At 39.1% G+C, this 26,502-nt stretch overlaps 1 protein-coding gene across 3 annotated transcripts in view; it reads right to left on the bottom strand.

Annotated features, from left to right (window-relative positions):
• The window catches only part of LOC134532559 (homer protein homolog 2-like), a 144,091-nt gene that overhangs the window by 12,463 nt on the left and 105,126 nt on the right, over positions 1–26,502 (bottom strand). For 2 of the 3 annotated variants that reach the window (XM_063369082.1, XM_063369083.1), the window contains 4 exons: positions 13,727–13,883; positions 11,712–11,843; positions 6,562–6,813; positions 3,278–3,432 (listed from right to left, as the gene is read on the bottom strand). In XM_063369082.1, coding sequence (XP_063225152.1) covers positions 3,278–3,432; positions 6,562–6,813; positions 11,712–11,843; positions 13,727–13,883 — 696 coding nt within the window. Of the gene's footprint in view, positions 1–3,277; positions 3,433–6,561; positions 6,814–11,711; positions 11,844–13,726; positions 13,884–20,831; positions 21,004–26,502 lie in introns of those variants that run through there. The other variant, XM_063369081.1, reaches the window with a different exon arrangement.

Below are 26,502 nucleotides of genomic sequence, written 5' to 3' on the forward strand. Positions count from 1 at the left end.
CAAAAATATTCTATATTCGTAAATAATTTTACATTCAACTTGAGATTCCAAATTTAATTTTTTTTTTAATTAAATTAAATCAAATTAAATTAAATACATCAAGTGGAACTCATTCACAAATAATTAAAATTAAAAAAAAATTAACATGTTTGTAACTAAGATGAGTTATTGAGAAATTTTGATAGGTTTTTCATAACATTATACACGTAATTTTTGTACGTAACAAACAATCTGTGTTTTTATAATTGAAAATTATTAAAATAGTATATTCTGATATATATGATTATTTGGTTCAAAAAAAACTATTTTCGAACTAAAAATTTTTCTGGTTTTTAAAAAAATGCATTGCAATATATTTTTATTCTTTATTTTTTTTCAATTTACTGTGTATGGCATCAATTCTCTTTTCTTGAACTCGTATGAAGGGATAAAAAAGTTTCACGGAATGTTAAAATTTGATTAGAAAAATAATTGTTATTCAAGAATTTGATACTTAATTCAAAATTTGATTAGAATTTTAAAAAAAATAATAACATATTTTCCAGAGTCTACCTACAGCTTAATATTATAAAGTAGTAGATGGTAATCAAAAACAAAAAGACTAAAAATTAGATTTTTTGAGAACTTTTGTGACTTGGTTTCATAATTTCAGAAACATTTTGTAACCCTATACAGTGGAATCTCAGTACTAAGTACTTACAGGGACCTCAAGTTTTTGTACTTAGTACTGAAAGTACTTAGTACTGAAACATACATACATATCATCTTTACAAAGAGAAAAAAAAAAAATTAAAAAATACAAAAATAGCGATATTGTAAGATACATTATTTTTTAGCCAACATCTGACTTCAGTTTAAACATTGGTGTGTATGTATAATTTAAGTTTAGTTACTTTTAAAAAATGTGTTATTTCAGTTTGTTTTTGAGCTTGAATGATGCTCTGTTGAACTAAATGTTCTATCTCATATTATGTCTTCGCAACTGCGACTTGCTTTTTTCCTTTGTCTAGTTCTCTGAGTATTTCCACTTTTTCCTTAAGCGTGAATTGCTTTCGTTTCTTTTTATCTGCATTTATCTCATTTTGCAGCACAAATACAATGCGGTGTCTAAATAACGTAACCTGAAAATAAACTCAACAATAACAATAAAATATCCCGGCACAGACGTCAAACAGTATATTAGCGTAGCATAACACTATTGTCTAAATAATTAATACTACTCTCAAAATTCCATGTTTCGATGTATCGAATGGTGTTGTGTTGCTCACGTCGCATACTACGTATGGTATAATCTATGGTAGTGCGCGCAACTGTTTGTAACTTTGTTTTCAGGGTTTAGAGGTTAGATAATACGTTGTGGTGGTATTTGTGTATGTTTGTTCTACAACATTAATCATTTAGCTGGAAATTTATTTACCAGTTTAAGTAAATTTTGGTGTAGTAATGCCACGCTACGAGTAGAATTTATACGTTATAGTGAAAATATGATACTTTAAACTGAAACCATTTTGCATGGTGAAGATACGATTTTTGGCGGGGACTTAAAAAAAATACGTTAAAGTGAAATATACTTTATAATGAGGTACGTTGTACCGGTATTCTACTGTATTACTTGTGAGACCATACACAGCCTGATTTTACAATATGTATATTCTTATTACTTAAGTAATTGTCTGCTATTATTCTACACAGAGCTGGGTGTCAAGATAAATTCAGTAGCAACTTATGGCACGTAACATTGTTGTGTCCCGATGTGGTCATTGTGGCTTCGTGGTGAGATTACATCACTAGTGGCAAACACTGGAGGATACACCCATGATCCATACCATTAAGTTTTCCAGGGGTGCTCTTATTTATATCAACACCATAATTCGACACTGATGTTTAGTGTTTAGTGACTGTGAGAGACTACAACTACCAACCCCATGGGATTAACAAAAGTTGAACAGCCCAGAATTCATTATGGCAAAACTTTTATTACAAAACAGTAGATTGTTTAAACGTCAGTTTATGTTAAGCATCATTGCCTAAAAAATAAGCATATCAGTTAAGAGGCATATTTAAAATTGTCTACAGATTACTTTTACACCCTACAGTACAAAGATGGAAGTGTCTCGTATGTATGTATTATATTATTTTATTTATTTATTACATACCCACCATCGGTATGGAGAACTTTTAGAGTAGGCACAAAATACAAGTAAAGTTATAGGGACATCAACTAGACTGTTGATAATATTAAAAAAACAGAAAAACATAAAAAAAAAAAAAAATAATTTTAAAGGATTTTATTTTCATTTTTGATCCAAGGATGCAGTGAAATCACAATACTGCACATACGCAACTATCAAGAGACTTCTATTATCAGTCTATTTGGTTATCTGTCACAATACCCGCTCCAGACGGAGATGGTTAATCAAAGTTTTACTATATGAATATCAGGGAAGCACACATCCTGACCTCAAATTGAAATAAAAATTGGTTATCTGTAAAGTCGGTTTACGAACGATAGTTTAACGTGATGTCATAACAAAACATTGATAAAATGATTGCATACTTTTATGAATAAAATTGAATCATTTTTAATGAATTATCACTATTTTGTATGGATACAAAGGAGGAGTGAAATGAAATCTACAATTTAATTGATACATTTACTTTTATTTGCACTCATTAATTCAAATATGTTTATTACTTTAACGAAGAGATAACAAAACATTGATGAAATGATTGCATACTTTTATGAATAAAATTGAATCATTTTTAATGAATTATCACTATTTTGTATGGATACAAAGAAGGAGTGAAATGAAATCTACAATTTAATTGATACATTTACTTTTATTTGCACTCATTAATTCAAATATGTTTATTACTTTAACGAAGAGATTATTTTAACCCTTAACTTTTATACATGTTTGCTATTTAACTTCTTCCAATCTGTGTTAATCTGTTAAGGATAGGACGATGATAGGAAAAGTAGGAAACGAATGGGAGTGTTTCAAGTTTAATGTGCCTGGAAAAAGTCAAATCGATGGTGGTTCCAATCGAGTGGAAGAGAGGTAGATGCGGCGCAAGCGTACAATGAGCGTAATGGGACAATGAGTGCAACGGGACAATGTGCGTAACGGGACACTTTTTCGTGCACACAGCCGGCGTTCATCGATTAATTAGACGTTGTCACGTCAAAAATGATATGATTGAAAATTTACAATGGATTGGAATAATATTTCCAGTGGAAAATGTCAAAAATCTCAGTGTGGGTGTGGACGGTCACCTCTGGGCCAGCGCCAGCTTCAGCCTGTCGTTCTCGTACTTGAGCTGGGCCTCCGCGGAGCCCCCGGAAGCCATGTTGGGGGCGGCCGCGCCCCCGGGGGCAGCGGGCGGCCCCTTGTCCGCCCCCTTCGGCTGGTGCTTGGGGCTCTCCCCCGCCTGCAACACGCACACCGCCACACCTCGCACGGGAACCAAACAATTAATTTTGATGTAAAATATTCACAAATAAAAAAAACTCGGTACACTTGATGGAAATGAAACTTCTTTGGCAATTCAAACCTCGACTCAAAAGTATATCGTAAGGGGTAAAACGGCAGAGAAAAAGAAAAAGAGAAAGAAGACAATTTTCTACAAATAACACAGTGCAGGGTTTTTTCACTTTCTAAAGATAACTATTGGGTTTGTACTGTAGTTATGGTACATCATCCATATTTCTTCGTAAGTTGTTGCTCATTTGTCTTTTCTTCATATTTACGTGCGCTATACTATTTAAGACAGGAACTTTCAGACAAATTTTAAACAAGACTTTATATCACACATTTAATGGCGTAACTGATGAGACCCCGGACAATTTAAACGCTTTATACGAAAAAACCTACCATGCGGGACCTCGTAAGCGAGTTTTACTGTAATTTTTTCCGTAAATAGTAAAACACCGTCACAATGCTTTCTGGCCAACTAACATGCTGCCGTTGAAGCTCGAAATTTTCGAGCCTAACAATTTTTTGGAGCTGAGCTCGAGCTTGAGGTAAGTACTCGGCTCGAGCTTGATTTTCGAGTACTCGCAGACCTCTATTATTATTTTGTTTTTTTGGACTCAAAGCATTTCGAATCCATTAAAATTAATCAGGGCGAGTTCGGGTATTCATGGAACCGAACCGAAATCGAAAATTTCGGGTACCCACACACCCCTACATTTTACCTTATTTTAATTTGTTTTGGATAAGAAACATCACAGCAAACAGAATTCCTGTTTTTGAGTCCAGAATGGTCCACTATATTATACGAACAAGTATAAAACTAAGCTACCTAAGAAAAAAAATATTTTGCATATCACTTCATGAACACTTTAAAAAATGAAGCGAATAATGAATCTACTTACTTTCATTTACTTGTAAAAAAAAGTACAGACTGCAACATAGATAACATCAAATGATCAATTTACCTATTGATTTATTTAATACATTAAATATTTAACCAAAACACAGTACAGACATCATTTTGAGCTTCCAAAACAGTCATGACTAGCATCAACATGTGGCTCAGTAAATTAACAGAGCCCATCTACATCACACGTTGACCATGTTTAACTTTTAAGGCCATTCACTGACGAGAGTAAACATTAACAAGACTCATCACTAGGTAAAGTACTACCCCCTCCCCCAGAAATATAACTGATGTCCTAAACAGAAAACAAAAACTAAATTATTTCTTGAGTTTAAGTGTAATGGCAATGTGTGCAAAAACTGACAAATTTAACACACACTCCAGTCTGAGATTGTAGTTTCCGTCAATGTTTTCTGTAACATTCATTATTTTTATTTATTTATTTTAGATAATGATGAACCATTTAAAAAGCTAGGGCTTATGTGAATCAAAAGTGTTAATACCAGTGTTAAACTGAGATAATTACATTAAAATACATGCATCCGTTAGATTTCAAATTAATTAGTAAATGATCAAAAATCTATTGAATATTCTAATTAAAAGAATTCAAAATATGCCCAATTGGACAGCTACAGACAATGGTGGCCCTGCATTTTGCGGATTCCTGAATCACTTACTGTGGTACCTTAATAGAGAATTTCCATAAAATAATGCCCCAGTTTTAATGGTATATTACAACAGTTTAATTTAGACTATTAACAAAAAATCATACATCAAATTGAAGGTAAACTAACCTAGTTTTTATTACAAATGTTCAAAATGTGCACCTTTAGTTACACGGCACACATCCAAACTAAAATCCAATTCTTCCCACACTTTAGTTAACACGTCCAGAATAATGGATGCAATAGCCATATGATTCTGTTTCTCAACTCTGGCAAATCATTATGTAGCTACAGAACGTTCTCAAACATATTTTCTGCAGTTTAAGTAGTTTATGCTAGCAAGACAATCATTTAAAAAATTTATAACAGGTGATTTCTAACATTTAAGTTAACCAACAAAAAAAAAAGCATATTTATAAACTGCTGAAATCACAAAGAGATTTCATTCCTGAGGAAACCACTAGACAGAATGCAAGTACAGATAACTTATTACCTCATTTATTCCATGAATGACACTACCTAACAACTTACCTACATAAAAGCTAATATTGCTAGAAAGGTGTTGACCAATCATAACTGCTTTGTCAGCTTAAATAAACATGGCTACAAATAAAACGGTTGCCTGGCCATGTGTGGGGTATGGTTCTTTAAGGATGTTATATTTGTTCACTTTAAGCAAGCTTCTTAATTCAGCACTAAATGTTTTTTGGGGAAATTATAAAAGAAGCGGCTTCTTTTGTTTACTGGTATTGAAAATAATGTTTTTATGAGAATGTCAAAATTTATAACCAGCATCAAGTGATTAGTTAGCTAATATCATCAGTAGCATTTACCATACATCCATACTTATCACACTCGGAAATACGTTTTTCCCCACGAAACTTATTCCCGAACAATATTAATGACTTTATCTGACAGTAATTCGCTCCAGAAGAACAATAAAAGATAAAAGTTCCATATTACACATCCAAGTTTAACCCTTGATCCTGACGGCATAATCGTCATGGTCCTGTATACATTGAAGCTTGCTGTTTTAATTTAGTTACATTGAAAGATCCTGAACATAACAAAAACTTGTGATACAACAATGAATTATGACAGTAAGTTGAATATGAAAGAAATAGTTTCCACAAGACAAGACATTTATTGTGATTTTCGAGATTTTGTTTTGTCCAAGATCTTTCGACATACTAAATTAAAAACAGCATCATGTACCGTAGGTTCAATATTTACATGATCGTGCCACCAGGATCGAGGGATAAACTTGGGTAGCTGATGCCAGCAATTAGGTGCTAGAAGTAGCTTGGCTTCTGGGTTGTGGCCGCGTCCTCGGCAAGTAATTCATCGACGTTTCGGTCAACATTGCAGTCGCCATCATCAGGGAGCAGTTACCCAGTAGCAGTCAGTAGGTAACTGCTCCCTGCAAGGTCGACCGAAACGTGGGTGACGCGGCCACAGCCCAGAAGCCCGGCCGTGAAAGCGGGTGCTGGTCCGGGCCTCGGCGATGGAGCACCTGCGGTCCGGGCAGCGGCTGGGCGTGCTGGTTGGCGACGGGGGGCGGCGGCCCGGGGGCGGCGCCCCCCACGCTGCTGGGGGGGTCGAGCAGCGGAGAGTCGGCGACCAGGCCGGGCAGCGGGGGCGGGGCGCAGGCCCGTGCCGTGATGGGGCTGGCGTTGGCGCTCGTCACCGGCGTCACCCCGTTGCTGGTGGCCTTGGCGGCCGCCAGGCGCGTCGCCTCCTTCACCTCCTGGAACTTCTCGATGAACTGCCACCGAGGACAGCCCCCGTCACACGCCGGCCAACAACTACACAACCGCTGACACACACTTATTGAGGAGTTCTGGGGAAGTGCTGTGGACTCTTCCTCCCTAGAATGTGACGAGACCACAATAAACTCTGTGATGCAAAATTTAAATGTCCTCTTAGTACACAAACAGAAACTCTATGGCAATTCTCATAAAACATTCCACCGATGGGGGGAAGAGAATAACTTATTTCATCATCTCCCCTAAACCTCTTTCGTTTTTAATTGACTTCTACTAAACATAGTAGATTAATACTGGCACAATGATTCTTCAGCTTCCAAAACTTAGAGTTTTAGGCAGTTTGTTTCCATCGGAAATGCCTCCTCCAACCACGAAAATAAAAAGGCAAATATAAGAATAACCGAACTTTAGTTTCTCTCTAGGAGCCCCCTGGCCTTAATCTCATAGCAACAACATATTAACTTAGCTGCAGTAGGTTTATGCTTCTGCTTCTTGGAACAAGTTTGACATGCCAAATCCAACTCGCAAATAATTAAAATACAACAAAACTCTTTTAAACACGCATTTATTAGTTTGACCTGTATGTATGAATGTAATGAAATCTTCCAATTCAATTTTCACCCACTTCCAGATGACCGAATAACTTGAAATTTTGCACACATATAAGAACTGATATCAATACAATAATTTCATGACTATGACCCGGTTTTCTCACCATGATCATCAACCCGTGAAAAAGGTGCCAAATTGTTTTACAGGTTATATAGACTATACTGACAGCAAATATTGTCCATCAACGTGTAATGAAAGAAAAAAATGTGTGGGGTGCTTAATATCAGTTGTCATAAATTTTTTATCACTAATGGCTTTTCGTTAGGATAGAGTCATTGTGAAAATGAAAGAAGAGACTTATTGTTTCATTAAAAATTATTGTTTTGTTTATTAATTTGTTCTTATATTAAAGTTTATTTTAAAAAATTAAGTTATACAGGATTGTAGTACATGCTGTTGCTGTTTAAAAATTAAATTAAATTAAAACTTTTTTTTTACTTTTTGTACATACCTATTACAAAAAAAAAGCATATTTTTTTAATAATTTTATTTTTTTTACTTATATTTGGCACAATTTTATTTTTGTCTTTAACAGTAACCACAGTGTAATACTGTCTTCGTTCAGCTTATTCCTGCATTTTCAAATGTCATAATTTAATGGCATTTCTAAAGAAACTTAAAATGGTCAGCCTATATGTTAATAGTATATCAAACCAGGTAACTTCTTGACCAGGTTTAACTTGATAAAGGTACTAAATGTCATAGGCGCCGACTATGGGGGGGCAGGAGGGGCGGTTGCCCCCCCACTGAACAGATAAGAGGGGCGTCGCCCCTCCTCGTTGGTCACAAAAATTATTAGTTACATTCTTGAAGTGTAACATAACTAGAACTTTCAGAATAATTTTAAGGTAAGGTGATTGTCAATCAATGTTTACGTTTTACGACTCATGGTGGTCACGCTATAGACATGGTGCATATCACATGGGCTCCGATTACGACCACAGGATCACTGCGTTGGCAGGATGTGCTGCTATCGGGTGTCACTTATCGGCATAATTTGTGCTCGGACGTTTTACCGCCTTTCACATGCTATCAGGTGTCACTTTCGCTTTCGGTATCTTTTGCTTTCAAATGTTACAACCCTTTACGTTCACGACTGCTATCAGTTGGAACATCAATTTATTTTGTTTTTAAATGTTGCCTTCCCTGCGGTTTGTATTTACCGATGCCGAGTATTTCAATGTTTTTATTGTGAGTGAAAACATGCCAATGTGCACGTTAGAATTTATAAAGTTTTAAGGTGTGTAATATAATTGACTTATTCACTTTAACTGTGGTGCATTATGTGGAAGTACATAAAAAAACTGCCCAGTGATAAAACTGTACAACACACAGATCTGACTGTTACCGACAGCAATCAGCAGACAACTTCTGCCTCATCAACAAAGGAGAAGGAAGAAGCACAAGTTCCTGTTACTGGTGAAGGTGGTGAAGAACGAAAAAAGACTTTCGGAACAAAAAAAGAAGGTAATCGACATTTTATTAGAGACTGGGAAAATAAATTTGCTTGGCTTGAATATGACAATAATAAGGATAAGGTATTTTGTAAAATATGTAAAACTATTTACTCTCAGAATAAGTGTGTGAATAAAACTTTTAGTGCAGCTTTTGTGGAACTAGGATTCTGCAATTGGAAAAAAGCGATTGAGAAATTCAATGAACATGAGAAGTCTCGGTTTCACAGGGAATGCACGGAGGCAGATTTTCATTCTCAAGCTGGTACTAATGTGCTCAAACAATTGTCCACAAAAAAAGCTAAAGAAATGGATGAGGCCCGAATTGCTTTGGGTAAAATTATAGGCAGTGTGCGGTTTCTAGCAACTCAAGGATTGGCAATTCGGGGTCACAATGACGAGTCATCAAATATCCTGAAACTACTGAAATTAAGAGCTGAGGACAGCATGGAACTAGATGCTTGGTTACAAAGAGATGGTTATAAATGGATTTCTCACGACATCGTTAACGAAATATTGTCTATTTTGTCACATGCAGTGGTGAATAAGCTTGTTTTCGAGATTAAAGAGAACCAACATTTTTCATTGATAGTCGATGAAACAACTGACTGTACAACTAAGGAACAAGTGTCATTTTGTGTACGAACAGTAGATACAAATCTTGAAATTCAAGAACTTTTTTTAGGATTCTACGAAACCCCCGACACTACAGCTCAAACCTTATTCAACATAACAAACGATGTTCTAGTTCGTCTTCAGTTACCAGTGTCGGACCTCAGAGGTCAGTGTTTTGATGGAGCCAGTAATGTAGCAGGTGTTCATTCAGGTCTGCAGAAGAAAATTAGAGAATTAGAAAATCGAGCCTTATTTGTCCATTGTCAAGCTCACTCTCTTAATCTAGTTACTCAAGATAGCATCAAGAATGTTCCAACTGCTAGAGATGCAATGAACTTACTGCGTGAGATTATTGGGTTTATTAAGCATTCCCCAAAACGCCTTGAGTGGTTTAAAAGGTTTCAAGAAGAACACAGCAAGAATTTAAGGCCACTATGTCCTACAAGATGGGTTATGCGTTACTGTTCTCTTCAGACTCTTTTGTCTAACTACAGTAATGTTATAGCCTTTCTAGACGAATTTTCTAGTCAAGATTCCAGCGAGGCTGCCACCAAAGCTTCCGGATTTCTCAGATATCTGGAAAAATCAGATACACTGGTAATGCTTGAACTGTTGTGTTTAATTTTCCAGCATCTTTCTGCCGCAAACAAATCATTACAAGGCAAAATGCTGCATATGAAAGATTCGTGCCACATTCTGTGTGTTTTGGAGGACACAGTAAAACAGCTGCGAGAGCAGTTTGATGCATTTTGGTCAAAAGTTGATCACAACTCAAAGGCTTTGAATTTAGAGCCTCCACGAGAAAATAGAAAAAGAAAATTGCCAGCAAGATATGATGGTCCTACTCCACCTCATGAATTCACTCCTAAAGAAAATTATAGGCAGATATACATTGAAGTCATGGATAATATACTATCAGGTCTCAAAACCAGATTTGATGTTGAAGCAAGGAAATTGCTGACCTCTGTGGAACATTTTCTTTTGACCCCTTCTTTTCCAGCTGACGAAGTTGTAGCATTTTATGGAAACGACTTCAACAGCAAACGGCTAGAAATGCATCGCGATATGTTCCATGATGTCCTGAAGGGGCAAAATTTAAAATCCCCTGCAAACTTCAAAGATGTGGTTGACATCTTAAAATCTGATGGTATGCAGCATATGAAAGACTATTTTGATGAACTTCACAAGCTTGTACGAATCATCATGGTTATTCCAATTACTACATGTGAAAGTGAACGATCATTTTCGATGCTACGTAGATTAAAAAACTACTTAAGATCTACTATGACAGAGGCGAGATTGAACCATATAGCCCTTCTGAATGCCCATTCAAGTACTGCCAATTGTTTGGATTTGAATGAAATCGCGACATCTTTCATTTTGAAGAATCCGATTCGGCAAAACACATTTTCGTGTAAGTGATGACTGTTCTTACTGTATTTACAAATCAAACTTTTTATGTTATTTACATGTGTTTTTGGTGTAATGGAATAATTTCAAATTAACAAGCCAACACTTGTTGAGATCCGAACTTTAATGAATGAATGTTGGTAATTGTGTGTTACCTGCTATGTTGTAAATAAATTGTAGCTTGTTCTTAATGCATTTTCCATTCTACACCCACTGACTCAAAATTATGGTAAATTATTATCAAGTCTAAATGAGAATGTTCAAATTTTATTATGGATATGGTTTTTATACTTCAAAAACGTGTCATTATATCGAATTTGTAACTTAAAATTACAACTTATGACGAAAATGGTTGGAAAGTAAGCCTATTTAATTTATGCATGCAACAATCACACACGACAGTGAAAGATAGATACAGCAATAGCATATCACTAAAAGTGCCCCACAATATGAGACTTGCCCCTTGCCCCCCCTCTGAAAACTAGAAGTCGGCGCCTATGCTAAATGTACACAGAAATTTGCGATAATGAGGTTGCTTACAACACTATAATTGCTTTGGCAATAAATTGGTGATAAAGAATAATAAAGTGGATGTACAGTGACACACAATAATAACTGCAACCAACAATAATTTGCTATAGCAAACATTTTTTGCTGCAGTTAAGACTAGGGTTGTGCGACATTTCGACATGTCTATGGGTCAATATTATTTATATTATTCGGTAGCACATGTCCAGGGCGACATCTTGGCGTATGAAGCGTGTCGCACAGCCCCAGTCAAAAACCCCACTGTTGTCGTGCCAGACCTTGTTCAGCTCAGCCTCAGAGGAGAAGCCCAGTCCGTACACGGTGTTGGCCCGCACATCGGACCACTGGCCAAACTTCTGCGACGTCTTCGTGAACGTCATGTTGGGGGTGATGGTGCTGTTGATCACCGCCTGCGACATCCAACAATCCACGTAACCATCTTCACTGCAACATTTCTGCTTTGCTGGAATACCCGTTCCCCTCCTGTCGCCTTGCAAACACCCACAGAGACTATTTATTTTAGGTTTGAAGATTCCATTTTACAAGTATAATATTTTATTAATTCAATACAACTAAGTTGCTTGGCATCTGGATTCTAGCCATGTCAAAGGCAGAGAGTTCACCGATGATTTGTTTGACCTTGCTATCATCATCAACCGGATGATGGCGCGATGGCGACTGCTAAGTCAATCAAAACGTCCGTGATACATTCACCTTCGACGCGGCAAGAACCCAGGACAATGACCTTGACAGCCTGCGGTTCTCAATAATACCAAGTGAATAAAGTATGCTAAATAAAAGTCCACAGTAAGGTGGGGAATAGGATCCCATTAACTAATTGAACATCCAACTTTGAGAGCACTTTGTACTATTCATAAAATTTTCAATAATTACACATCCACATTTTTTTTTGTGTGCTAGAACTTTAGCATTAATGTATGTTATGAATGAGTTGAGAAAGGTTGACAAAAAAAACCATTACAGTGGCAATTAGTCTAAAATATTGCAATTACTATAAGAAGACAAGTTGTGGAACAACTCCCTGACATGATACGAACACAACTGGGTGTGTACCAGATGATATTAATAATTAATTTATGCAGGTTCACGGGCAGAGACTTTTTCAGAGGCTGAATTATTAATGCTAAAGTAAAGGCAGAAAAGCTTAAGGGAGTGAAGCCCCCACCCATCACCCCACATCTCAAAATGCAAGTTACAGCGGATACTTATTTTTCCGGCTTAATGTCTCGTCGAAAGCAAAGTCATAAGTCACAAACAAACACAGTACCAATCAGGGATATGGGGGGGGGGGGGGGAGAGAGAGAGAGAGAGTCAGCCATGGCCCACAGCAAGGAACCATCCCAGCATCTGCCTGGAGGGATTTCGGGAAGCCACGTGATGGCCGGACTGGGTCCTCTGGGATGAGAGTCCCGTGCGCCATCAGTGGGGATGGAGAAAGGCGTGACTGGACAATCAGGGATACTGGGGGAGGAGTCAGCCATGGCCCATAACAAGGAACCATCCCAGCATCTGCCTGGAGGGATTTCGGGAAGCCACGTGATGGCCGGACTGGGTCCTCCGGGATGCGAGTCCCGTGCGCCATCAGTGGGGATGGAGAAAGGCGTGACTGGACAATCAGGGATACTGGGGGAGGAGTCAGCCATGGCCCATAGCAAGGCACCATCCCAGCATCTGCCTGGAGGGATTTCGGGAAGCCACGTGATGGCCGGACTGGGTCCTCCGGGATGCGAGTTCCGTGCGCCATCAGTGGGGATGGAGAAAGGCGTGATTGGACAATCAGGGATACTGGGGGAGGAGTCAGCCATGGCCCATAACAAGGAACCATCCCAGCATCTGCCTGGAGGGATTTCGGGAAGCCACGTGATGGCCGGACTGGGTCCTCTGGGATGAGAGTCCCGTGCGCCATCAGTGGGGATGGAGAAAGGCGTGACTGGACAATCAGGGATACTGGGGGAGGAGTCAGCCATGGCCCATAGCAAGGCACCATCCCAGCATCTGCCTGGAGGGATTTCGGGAAGCCACGTGATGGCCGGACTGGGTCCTCCGGGATGCGAGTTCCGTGCGCCATCAGTGGGGATGGAGAAAGGCGTGATTGGACAATCAAGGATACTGGGGGAGGAGTCAGCCATGGCCCACAGCAAGAAACCATCCCAGCATCTGCCTGGAGGGATTTCGGGAAGCCACGTGATGGCCGGACTGGGTCCTCCGGGATGCGAGTTCCGTGTGCCATCAGTGGGGACGGAAAAAGGCATGACTGGACATGCATAGTGACCTTGGTGCCCTCGACGCTGATGATCCTGTAGAGGCTGCGGGTGGAGTCATAGAAGAAGGACACGCTAACCGCAGCGCTCGAGGCGGAGATCCACGAGCGCTTCGTCTTCGGGTCGATGTGGAAGACATGTGCCTTGCACGAGAAAATCGGCTGCTCACTGCAAAAAAACACATCCCGACAGTCAGCCATCACTCACCGCACTTCGGGCATTACAAATGTTTTTGGGGGGTGCTTAATACTCGGGCCAGAATATGACAGACTGATGGGCACAAAAGAAAAATTCATACTCAAAACCATGTCCCCCATATGACAATACGCAAATGTGATGTACCAGAGAATGGTAGAATGGAGTGAGAAGGTTGAAGAACATCGACATAATAATTAGAACTAAAGCTAAGATATGCATACAAAGAACTCAAAGGTTCATGAGCATTTTCCGTAATACGAAATAAGCAGAGATTCAAGCCAAGCATGGCTTGAAAGCCCATGAAGAAATGTCAAGTACAACCAACAGCACTCCTGTACCACCAGAACTTCAAGATAACCAGAATTAGGAAAATTATCCTTTAAATAAAATGCTACAGTTTGCTAATTTGCCATCTTAGACTGGTCCAATAAAATTTTGTCCGAACTCAAAAAATAAGCTTAATTAAATTATTTCAAGCCCAACTCGTTCCCATATATTCCTTTCGTGAAATGTTTCTGCTTCCTTGAATACATACCACATAGTTGAAGGTTTATCTCCTCTCTCTCTCTCTCTCTCTATATATATATATATATATATATATATTTCATTTACACTCCTGTAATTACAAAAGCAATGATCATAAGTTCCTATCGCATCACACATTACCACCGAGGAACAACCTCGCCTGCTAACAGCAAAGGTCATCTTGAATTTTTGGTGTTTCGCTAATTGCAAATTTTCTAAAGAAAAAATATTTTTAAAATTATATTATATAAAAAATTATGTCCACTCAGTCCAAAAAAATAACTTCTAGTAATAAACACAATTAAATTGGGCATACATTTTAGTTATTAATATTTTCCTGGCTCTTTACAAATAACATATGTGCAAAAACACAAAATGCAATGCAGTGCAACCCGAAAAAACATTCCTAGATAGAAGACAATGCACGAACCAGGCCCTGTGCCTGGGGGTGTGGAGAATGGAAGAGGGTAGGGTTGGTCTGCAAAGAGGTGGCTTTCCAGCGGGCGACAAAAGCAGAGTTCGGGTTATTGGATTTAGCCAATCGAACTACGGTAATGGTGCGTGGAGGAAATGTGGCCAGAGGAAGCTTCCTTCGGAATTCACGTAGCACGGCAGAAGTTTCCGCGATTCGTAAACAGCTTAACAGTAAGGGGGAAGGGAAACAGCACACACAAAAAAAACGTGATTACAAGCTTCCCACACACTCTACGACGCCCAGCTACCATGGTCGCTAAGTTAGTGCGGACACGAGTATTTCAATCTCTCTTCTCGATAATAGGTTATAAACCCATTTAATATCACATACCTGACTTAGATTATTTCACAAAAATAACTGAGCTTGGTTTACCAATATTAAAGAGAGATAGAGAGAGAGAGATAGAGAGATAGAGATAGAGAGATAGAGAGATAGAGAGAGATAGAGAGAGATAGAGATAGAGAGAGAGAAAGACGATATTTTGGAAGACCTTCGAAAGATTCCCGCTAGATGGTAGGCCTCAGAGCTGCAACCTTCGACAACCTCCCCTCACGGAAGCTCTCTCGCCACTAACTTGCTAAATCTAACCCGCTAGCTTATATACGTGCTGGCAGGCCTTACAGTAGTAATAAACAAGCATTTATGAAACACTTAAGCTCATTTCCAACAGATTCTGACGAATGACTGTTTTTTGTCCTGCACTAATCCCCTTAAGGTGGGTTTACGGTAGTTATAATTAGGGACCGGAAAAATTCGCGAATTCAATGATCTCTAGGATAGCCTCCATTATCCTCTTTATTCCTCAAGTAAACATGCGTGTTCATTGGGTACTAAATTGTGAGGCGTCTCCACTGGGTAGCTTGTGATTCGACGCTTCTTTGGTCGATAGTCTGTCATTGGCCCAGAGAGCTCCAGTTAAACTGCGAGCCAATAGCAGAACCAGCAGAATTGTACACATGTTTGAATTTCAGCCAATCACGAAATGAATCCGCGAATTTTTCCGGTCTCTAGTTATAATCTGGCAACAGTGTACTGCAATCTAAGGGTGAGACAAAATACAGGTCGTCGGAAGAAAAAAAAACAGAACAACACTAACTAGGGAAGATGGGAAAAGAGCCCGGAGTGATCTCGGGACGGCCAGCTCTGAGGTCAACCACGCTGATTACCAGGCACGTTCTGCGGGACTTCGGAGTCAGTGACACGACCGAATTACGTATAGTTATTAGTAATTCAGCAGATGGCATGGGCTCAAGGGGTCCGCCCCGTCAGGGGTGTATGTGTGTTAGTGAGGCGGAATGATAAGCGCCACGCTCGCTGGTGCTTCTAGCGCGGTGTCTCCTCTGGACTGGCGCGCAGTCTTCTCGTCGTCACAGGATAACTGTGAAATTTTTTTAGCGGTGACCGTAACATTATACGGCCGAGAAATGAAGATAAAAATGTAATGCAAGTCCCTTAAGTGCTTTCAAGAATCTGTACCGGTTGTTTTACGCCTAAAAATTACTCCGAAAACATGCGTTTTAGCCATTTTAACTCGTCTAAAAATACAGTTTAAAAACGTAATCCAAAATCAAAAGTACCTATTTTTCGGCCCTCAGCGAACTCTTAAATGCTTTTCGTAAGCATACCCCACTCGGGTATCTTGAGTAGTTTTGAAATCGCGTTGTTTTCCCTGAAGATTTGCGCACCGTGTGTGTGCCCGGGTAGGCGGAGCCCTTAAACGTACGAGAGATTGCAAAATGCAACCAATAGTTCACTAAAACCGCAATTTCTTTCAAGTCCATAAATATAGCGGTTTCGTCTGTTAAGTCATCTATTGACAAACAAAAAAAAATTAACTGCTTCGAACCTCATTTTTTTTTTAAAAATACCTAAGCATTTGCTCGAGGAAAAAAATGCTTATTACTGATCGGTATGGTAATCGATGTTTACTCCCGATGCCTCGATAAGAATAGATTGTCGGAGATTATTTTACAGCCCTTCGCGAATAGTTACACGAATACCGTAAAAAAAGGGAGGGGGGGAAATAAAAATCGATTAAAAGAAAAGGCAGGGCAGGCGAGAGGGATCGCATATTCATGCGGAACAGCACGGGAGGGGGGGGGGGGGAGGGGTGGCCGGTGAAATGGCGCCACTAAGTGGCCATCGCCGGCGGCGCCAGGGCGTTCCTTTCGCCGCCGACCGGTGATCCAATTACGAGAGGGATTTGCAAGTCGAGCGCCCATCCAGTCCCTCCAGCAGACCAATCAACCCCCGCCCCCCCCTCCACTAGGCCGGCAACCTGGAGAGGGAACCCGACGGAAAGAGCCGTACACCGACATCGGGCCCAGCCCTGTCCGCGTGATTTGCACGGGAAACCTAAGATGCACATAAAGTGCTGCCATTCCCGATTACACCCGAACAATTCACCTTCGGCCAACCTCGGGTTTATTTATGTATATTTATTTTTCTCTGTTTATTTTAATGTAGCTATACTAACCTAACTAACCGTCCATAGTGTTTTTAATGTAGCTAACCCTAACCGACCGCTTTTAATATTTGAATTCATTTTTCCTGCGCAAAAATAAAACAAATCCCGAGGTTGGCCGAAGGTGAATATTCGGGCGTGTTCGGGCAGGGACAGAACTTGATGTACATCTCGACACGCGCCTGCGGTGTGTCTGTCAGAGACACGCATCGACTAAGCACCGGGGAGCCGCTCGCCTCACGTGGTGTTCCCTCAGCGAACAGTCCCTGTCGCACCACGTGTCTGAAGCAAATATTTTATGGTTTCATTTTTAGTCCAATTTCGTTTTTAAAAGCTCTTTCGTCGTACCTACTACACCAAAACAGTGGTAAAATATACATCCTGCATTTTTACGATAAAATAATTTGTAGTAATTTGGTCTGAAACCGATGCATACAGAACATTAAAAATAAATTAGCGAGCATTTGTGGTTTAAAAGTGATTCAATAAAAAAATTTAATTAATTTTCTGATCCATTTGCTTTGGTTAAAAAATTTTTTTGTCCGAAAATAACGACATCCCTTGAACTTCAAACATTGAAAGATTACTTTTTTTAATTATTTGAATTCAGTTTTGTTTAACTGCTACTTAATTGCATGATATAACTTGCATTTCGGTGTTTTGACATGGTTTTCGGTGTTTTTTCGGTTTTATCGCAATTCATCATTTAATCGTATCCCTATCATTCATGCACAATCATGAGCATTAGGGCTAGATGAATAGGGGGAGGGTAAGAATTAGTCCCTGCTATTTTGCTTGTACAATTGCAGGCTAAAACTTCAGGTTTGATTTTTTTTCCCTCCATAATTTTTGAATTGACGTGGTATAGACGTTATTATATCTCAGATTTTTTTTTTTACAACTTGTCACAGTACCGCATTCATTAAAAGGTAGCAATTTGTAATCACCAGGAAAAATTTTTTACTGATATTTCAAACGAAGGTGAGTGCAAAAATAGCAATGATTACAAAAGTCCGCGAATTTCGATTTAAACAAGTACCTTAAAGGTAAGGCCTACGCCCTGTCTGGTAAAAATAAATCAGAGTTGTGGCTTGATACATCAAAATTATAAAATGGCGGGGGCCAAATCACTCTAAAACTTATTATGGGCGAGAATCTCTCTAGTAAACCTACCGTTGTATATTTACACTAAACAGTTTTTTAAAAAAAAAATTTGAAATTTTTACAAGTGATGACTTACGGTTCCGCAACATGCAGAAGGTTCATGTTAACCTTATGTCTCTGTTGCGCGCCATTTATTCCCTCGGCAGATTACAGGCAAGGCATCGTGTTCGTGCGATATTGAAGATACCAGTAAACCAGTGAGATTTGACAACGAATTAATTAAAAAGTACTGCACTACAAATATTGAAGCCAAAGTTTAGTCGCTTTATTCCGTTTATTCGTTACAAATTTTACTAATACGCTAGTCAAACCATTTAAAATTCTTTACGAGTACAATTTTCATCAATACACACAACCATTTCAAATCCATAAAACAAAATCAATGCACTGTTATTTGTGTAATGTACTGTTCCAATGCAAATGTGCTATAAGTTAAGTACGTGTTCCGAATATCAACGCACGTTTAAAAAATAAAATTAACAAGACTACGAATTATTTTTGATAATAGTACGCAAATGGATGCAATGCGAAATGAGTAGGCCTATGTGATATAAAATACATTCCATGACCACCTATCTTAGAAAGTACAGAACAGCTATTTATTGTACGTTTATGTTCTTACAGTTATATCTCGTCTTTACTCCTTTGCGATGCATTATGGTTTTGCTCGCAAGCAAGTACTGAATACCGGAATGAATTAAGTCATGGAAAAAAAATATCAGCACAGATGAACACAGTGGACTAAGGCTGGGTTCACAATTGAAAAAATAACAGTAACAGTAACAGTAGGTCGTGTGCATAGGATATGAACGCCATGTTTCCTAACCTAACGATTCACAGTAGCAGAAAGTTGGTCGTGTGCATGGGAGCGAGGTCGTGCGCATAGGAGTGAAATGAATATATCTTATTTCGGTCGCGTACGCATGGCACAACAGCCAATGAGAGAAGAGCCGGGTGCTTTTTTGGCGGGACTAGAAATATGTATATATTTATTAACCATATTGTGGTAAGAAAATGTCGAGATAATAATAGTATTATCGTTATTTTGAAAGTTAATATGTTTATTTACTAACACTGCTAACAGATGTCGCATAGTTCACGAAATTTCATTGGCTGATATTAACAGTAAGAATTCAATTGTGAACCAATTTCGCAGTTCGCACAGGTCGTGTGCATGGCTTGCTATGCACTCGCTTAATTTTTTTAATTGTGAACCCAGCCTAACAACGACGAGACAGTTTCAACAATAAGACAATATGCATACAGACAACAAAACCTGGGAAACGCAGCAAATATACGAACATAACGATGAAGATAAACATATATTATGGATTACACACCGACAACATCGACGACCACAGTAGGTTTCTTATGGTAAAACTGTTTTGACGTTTCGAGAACTGGCATCTGCTCCCGTCATCAGGCACAAACAAGAATTCCCCGGGATTCTTGTGTTGTCTTGACAATTTAAGATTGAATGTGTCGTCGTCGTGTTAACCGTAAAAAAAACCCTGTTTAGGTTCATTGTTGGGTTCATCTGTTTTGACATCAGGATGATTTAGGCGTGTTTTCTGTGGGTCTGTGTTTTCACTTTCTTTTCTTATTTTGCATTTATGAATTATTTTTCCCATGACAAACAGTGCGAAACTGCAATGGCGTATGTCCAAGAAATTGCATTAAATCACATACAATTGTTGGTTACACTGTACATAATAAGAAACTTCAATAACTGTCGAAAAAGATATATACTTTTATATTGCTTTATAATTTTTTTTGACGTGATAACGTCTTATAAATCTATGAACGCCGGCTGCACGCACGAAAAAGCATGACTCATTGTCACGTTCCGCCTGAGCCGAGCGTGAAAGAACCGGCCAACCACCGTGCGAGAAAAATCTTCTATAATATCAAACAGGTTAAGGCGGGCTTTTTAAAAGCAGCAGTTTAAAAGAATTTGCTATATTTGTCCAATTTCGTCATTTCAAATTAACAATTTATTGACATTGATTTTATTTCAGTTTATTTCTATAACTAATTGTTCGTGATTATATTTAAACAAATTATTTAAATTAAATTTTGCAAAAAAACTGTAAATGATATTTGAAAATTAATAAGTATGCAATTTTTCATCAATGTTTTTTTATGACGTTATCACATAAAAATTATCGTCCGTAAACAGACTTTACAAACAACCCCCCTTGTCATTGAGGTTTCTTAAAGTACAAACAACCAGCGGGGTTATCGCAAGAGACGCTGGAAAGAACGTAATGTAGCGGCGCCGCGACCTTACCGCTTGCGGCCCAGCAGGAGACTGCAGAGGTACAGCTGCTGCAGTTGGTCGGCGCTCAGCTCCGACATGGCCGGCGCGGTGACGTCATCGCAGTCGCCACCATGGCCGCTCGCCTCTCGCCGGAGCCCGCCCCCGTTCACGCGAGCGCGGCGAGGCAACTGGGTGACCGAGTATGCCGTCTGGCGCACACTCTGCCGCCGGCGAGTGTCATCAAAACCACTATATAACTTCACGAAATACACTATGTCCATAAACCGAATGTCCCAGTTATAAATTTTTTTGACAGTATCAACTGCATAAGCGTTGAAGAGTTTCGGTTCAAGATCAAAAATTAAAGAGTAACTTGAAAAATATTTCAGATAAGCGTGCGCGCTAGTAATTGGTTTCTTTGTTTTTCTCGCTTGCAGCGCAACATAAAGCAAAATGGCGACTCCTTTAGCGTGAAGCGTTTTGTGTTCTGCCCTCCCTGTTGTAATCTCTCTTTGTACGAGAGTTGACCGTCGAGGTCCCTGGCTGTTGGATTGGCCACACGGGTCGAGACGACAGAGCTCTACTTTTCGCTGGCCTCTACGTTCACCAGACATAACGCCATGCGATTTTTTTTTACCTCTGGGATTTTATAAAATATCGTGTCTACGTTCCGCCGCTACCTAATGATTTTCCAGAGTTGAGGCTATTGCTACCATTACTTCGGACGTGTTAAACCAAAGTGTGGGAAGAATTGGACTTTAGTTTGGATGCGTGCCGTATAACTAAGTACATGTGCACATATGTAACATTTGTACGAAAAATTAGGTTAAGTTTACCTTCAATTTGATGTACGATTTGTTGCAAATAGTCTAAATTAAACTGTCACACCGTTGAAACTGGGACACTCCTTTATGGACACCTGTACGTTCAAAGAAGTGAGGCCGTTTGCATTCTGCCGAAACGTCCGCGAGCACGAAGACTTCCGCCGCGGTTGAAACACTGAAGCCAATTCATGAAATAAATGAACGACCCAAGACAAGGAAAAATAGTGATAGGACTAGCACGAAAGCACATGCAGCATTCTAGCCAGTCTCAGCACTTTAAGTTCTCTTTTTTAAGACGTTTCAATATGGTTTTTTTTCCTAATGTTTGTTACGCACAGTCTTAAGGCTCAATCTTACACGCCAAAATATATATATATATATATATATATATATATATTGTCTTTATTACTTTAAGAGCTATTTCAAAACTCGATACCTCTTTTGCATTTGTTCTGCCACTAATATTTTCAACAGATATTCACCTAGTGTAATATCTGTTGAAAATATTTGTTTCAACGACAAATGCACGACAGGCAGAATGTTTAATTTAGAGAAATAGTCCGCAACCAATAGCAATGACGAAAAAATTCAAATAAAAAAACATGGAGTGTGAGACACCAAAATTAAGGCAGATATAATAAATATAGGGATTTTCAAAGACATTAAAATAGTGTACACTGACTTGTAGTCAACTCTAAAAAAAAATTAAATATTCAATACAAAAATCAATGTTCTCACAATGAAACTATTTGTAGCAAAAAGTCACTAGCATTTCAAATTAATTATCAACTATGCTTTAACGAAGTTCGATTTTGAATAATAAACGATATGGCCAAAAAAACTGTTGAAACCAAGATGGCGTCTTACGGTTCCTACACTTCCCCCTTAAACCCAAGTCAAAATGGATACCCGGGCGGACTGACACGTGTAGAACATTATAAGGCCAAGGTAGGCACTGCGCCGCCGTGCGACAGGAAAGTGAAGCTGGGGGGAGGGGGGAGAGAATGGGGGAGGGCCGTCAAGACGCCAGGGCCCGGTTAATGACGCCGTCAGATTCAGAGCGCGTCATCCCCTCCCGCCCCGGCGAGGGAGCGAGTTGGAGCGAGTTGGAGCGAGTTGGAGCGAGTTGGAGCGAGTTGGAGCGAGTTGGAGCGAGCCCAGCTGAGCACGAGTTCCGCAGCGGCCAGAACCACAGAACAGGGAGCGAGGTGTAGAAGGGAGACCCTTGCATTGGAAACTGAAACCGTGTTTCGCGCGACATCTGTTGGATGGACCCATAACCACTAGCAAAAAAAAAAAAAACTCGGGTTAGAAGTTCTACTAAAACGTTTTAGGTTAATAATGTTAATTTATACACTTGATCACAAACTGCTTAGAGAAAATGGTTTCTTGTTTTGTAATTTTTAAAAAAGTCATTTTATATATAAATGATTCAGAGATAAAAAAATACCTGGTATGCCACACCATAAAACATGCGGTTACCAAAACAGAGTGAATTAATTTTCACTGGTTTGTTTGCCTGATAATGGCTCATGCATTCCTTTTCACAATCAATGTACTTATGTTAGCAATATACATTATGAAAGCTACTCTCTAACGGGCGGGCCCAAAACTCCTTTTAAAGGAAATAGGTTTCAGTCTCGGCAATTAAGAGTTTCTCCACCCTTGGCCAGAATCACAAACTACGTCTCGGCTCGTGGGTTCAGGCTACTTGTGTCAAATAGATGGTGTGTTCAACGTTTCGGCCTTGTTGCTGCCATCTTCAGTCGCCCTTGAAGATGACTGCAACAAATCGTGCCGAAATGTTGGCCACACTGAAAGCCATTTACTATGCCAAATTCCACTCAGTAATGACGTATAACACTGAAATTCGGGGTAATGTAGTAGAGTTGAAAAAAAACTGTCAAATTACAAAAAAAAAAACTATTAGAATAATAAAAAATTATAATATATCATTTCACAGTACACCAAAATTTAAAAAAAATTAAAATACTGACTGTTATTATAAGAATCATTTTTTTTCATATATCAGGGGAAAAACAAATTTAAAATATATATATATATATATATTCACTTGTATAACACCATTAATGCTACAAAATTGAGGATAGCAGAACATAACACCAGGCAATTCGAAAAAGGACTAAATTTCGTGGGCTTAAAACGCTATAGTTTAATGTCCCAGAGAATAACAAACATAAACCGTTTATCAGTTAAAAATAATAATAAAACAATTCTTAAAGTACATCCTTTCTACTCTCCGGATAAATTCTTGAATTTTATACAAATTAAATAAACAGAACTGATGTTTTGTTGACCTGACATCTTATGTTATAGTAAATGTTACATTTATTGTATAAAGTTATAATTTTTTCTTTATGCAAATAGTAACTTTAAATTGACTGAACCATTTATATGTATCTACTACCAGTAAATGTTTGTGAACATGTATTGTATTTTAAGGAAATTAACATATTTGTGAAAACGGCAATGCATGCACATAATAAATATTTTACACAAATACTTTAAATTGTACCACTTGACGTGTTCTATATCCCGGATTCTTATTCCGTGTGAGATCCACTGAACAAAAATAAATACATAAAAATGTGGCACATCGATATTCATACAACTCATTAAACTGCAGCGACAGATCCAATACGCAATATTAAAGGATTTTCGGGAGTTAAAAAAAAAAAGGAAAGAAATTATTCCGATGGCTTCACAGAAAACCTCCAATTCCCCGGACGAAATTAAATTCCGAGACGATTCGAAAGTTTCCCAGGCAAAACTGACAAGCCTGTTCTCAAAGAGAGGCGAGAGCCGACCACCTTAAATGTATTTAAAGTAACGCAAATTGGAAAGCAACGAAAGGAAGGCTACGTGTTTTGGAAAAGGGGGGGGGGGGAGGGTTGGTTCAGGGGAAAGGGGTTTTGGTGAGGGGTGGGAGAAATTCATGATGGCAGCGGCAACCCAGCAGGCTGGCGCAAGACTTGGGGATCACGCGGAGTGGGGGGGGAGGTTGAAGTTGGACGAAGATGAGGATTCCTGTCCTAGGGAAATGGGGAAAGGGCTTATCAAGTTCCCCTTCCCCCTCCCCTTTCCAATATCCAACCCCGTAACGCAAGCGGACATAACCCACATTGCAGCTGGCTCACTCTACTCCCCCGCCTCTTCGGATAGTTTCCCCGAAGTGATTTTGGAAACGGATGGGGGTAAATGTGCACCATGTTCCGTGTTCTCAAGTGTGCTTTTATTTTTCCCTTAGTTCTCGATACTGTACCAAATGAAGACGTTCCTTACATTCCGGTTCCCATAAAATGTGTTAAATATAGAGAAGTGGAAGATTGTACATAGTATTACTGCAGGGTGTCATGACAAGAAATGCTGGACTTGTGCACTTCACGTCTCGTACACACGGACATCACAAGAGACGGACACGTACGGGATCCGAACCCCGCTCCCCCAGAATGCATACAGGAAAGGCTGCTTAACAACAGTTAAAACTTTTGCCAGTATGCATATCGTATTTTTTTTCACAAGGGTCGTATTAAGTTTTGTTAAAACCTACCAGTGTCGTCTAGAAACGATGTGTACAGCATAATTTCAATTTCAATATAATTTTTAACTATCAGCGAGATGACCACTGTGGATATTTACACAGAAGCTATGCTTGATCCCATTGTAATGAGCTTTGTCCCACGCACCCGCGGCCTTCAGTCTACGAGCTCTGACCAAACGCAACCCAGGGTCTTTATTTCAACCGCTACTGGTCTGTCTCCAGACCATCACAACTTAAAGTTAGACGAGCATTATTCCTGCTGAAATAACTTGCACGTATACTGTTCGTGTTGTCTACATGTCCGCGTCAACCGGGAATAGCACAAGTCAATACTTAAAACTTGTGGTGATGTTAGAATACATTGAATCAAACGAGTTTTATTGAATTCCCGTACGTCAAAATGCGATGGATGAAGAACTACTGGGCGCGAATGAGAACGAAGCAATATGCATGTCCATACAATTGTAATCTTTTGTACAAAACTGTTCAAATGGGCGGGCAGAACACGTCAATACAAGCTCTGTCACGACTAGCCGTTGGTTGTCAGCTGCAAGCACTCGAGCCGCGAGCTACTTCTCGCAGCCTCGGTTACACTTGACGAGTTCGCCAGCTACTCGCCCACTAACTCGTTCGCTGAGTCCGCCGCTCAGGTGTAGGCTCCCAAAAGCTCCCGTGCAGCCTCAGTGGATTCACCCGCGAACTCACTCGTCGATACTGACGTAGTGCTGTGGCAAACCGTACGTATTCGGTACTGAGTAACGGGTGCGCCATCCAGTACCGAGTAACGAAACGTTACACACGAATGCATTTCGTTACTCGCATTTTTCGTATGTTTTACGCATGCGCGCGCTTATTCGATGAATTTAAAAACGTACGTTACAAAGAACGATGTTCGTTTATTAAGTAAAATATAATTTGGAAATTCGTCGTCCAAGTTTTTTACTGTTTATTAAAGGTATTGTGTGTGTAGACAAAGTTTGAGATTGGAACAGAAACCACGTAAGAAAGTATTTTTTACAAATTAAAAATATGTATGTTTTTGTTTTTTATTATCGCGTATTTTCACGTTTTTTTCTTGTTCTTATCTTAAAAGAGATAATATAATAAAGCCACTCTAATGAGGTTTATTTTTTCTTGGTTAACAAAAACTGTTAACTACCAAATATTGTCAATTGTTTATATTCGATTTATTATTATTAACGCGACGTCATACTGTACGCGTACGCAATACGACTTGATTCGTTGCTGTAACATAACATAGCATGTTATGCGGTATCAGAAGTAACGAGTAACGTAACGATACGATAGTAACGAG

This window comes from Bacillus rossius, chromosome 6, assembly GCF_032445375.1.
Source record: "Bacillus rossius redtenbacheri isolate Brsri chromosome 6, Brsri_v3, whole genome shotgun sequence".
NCBI classification, from domain to species: Eukaryota; Metazoa; Arthropoda; class Insecta; order Phasmatodea; family Bacillidae; genus Bacillus; species Bacillus rossius.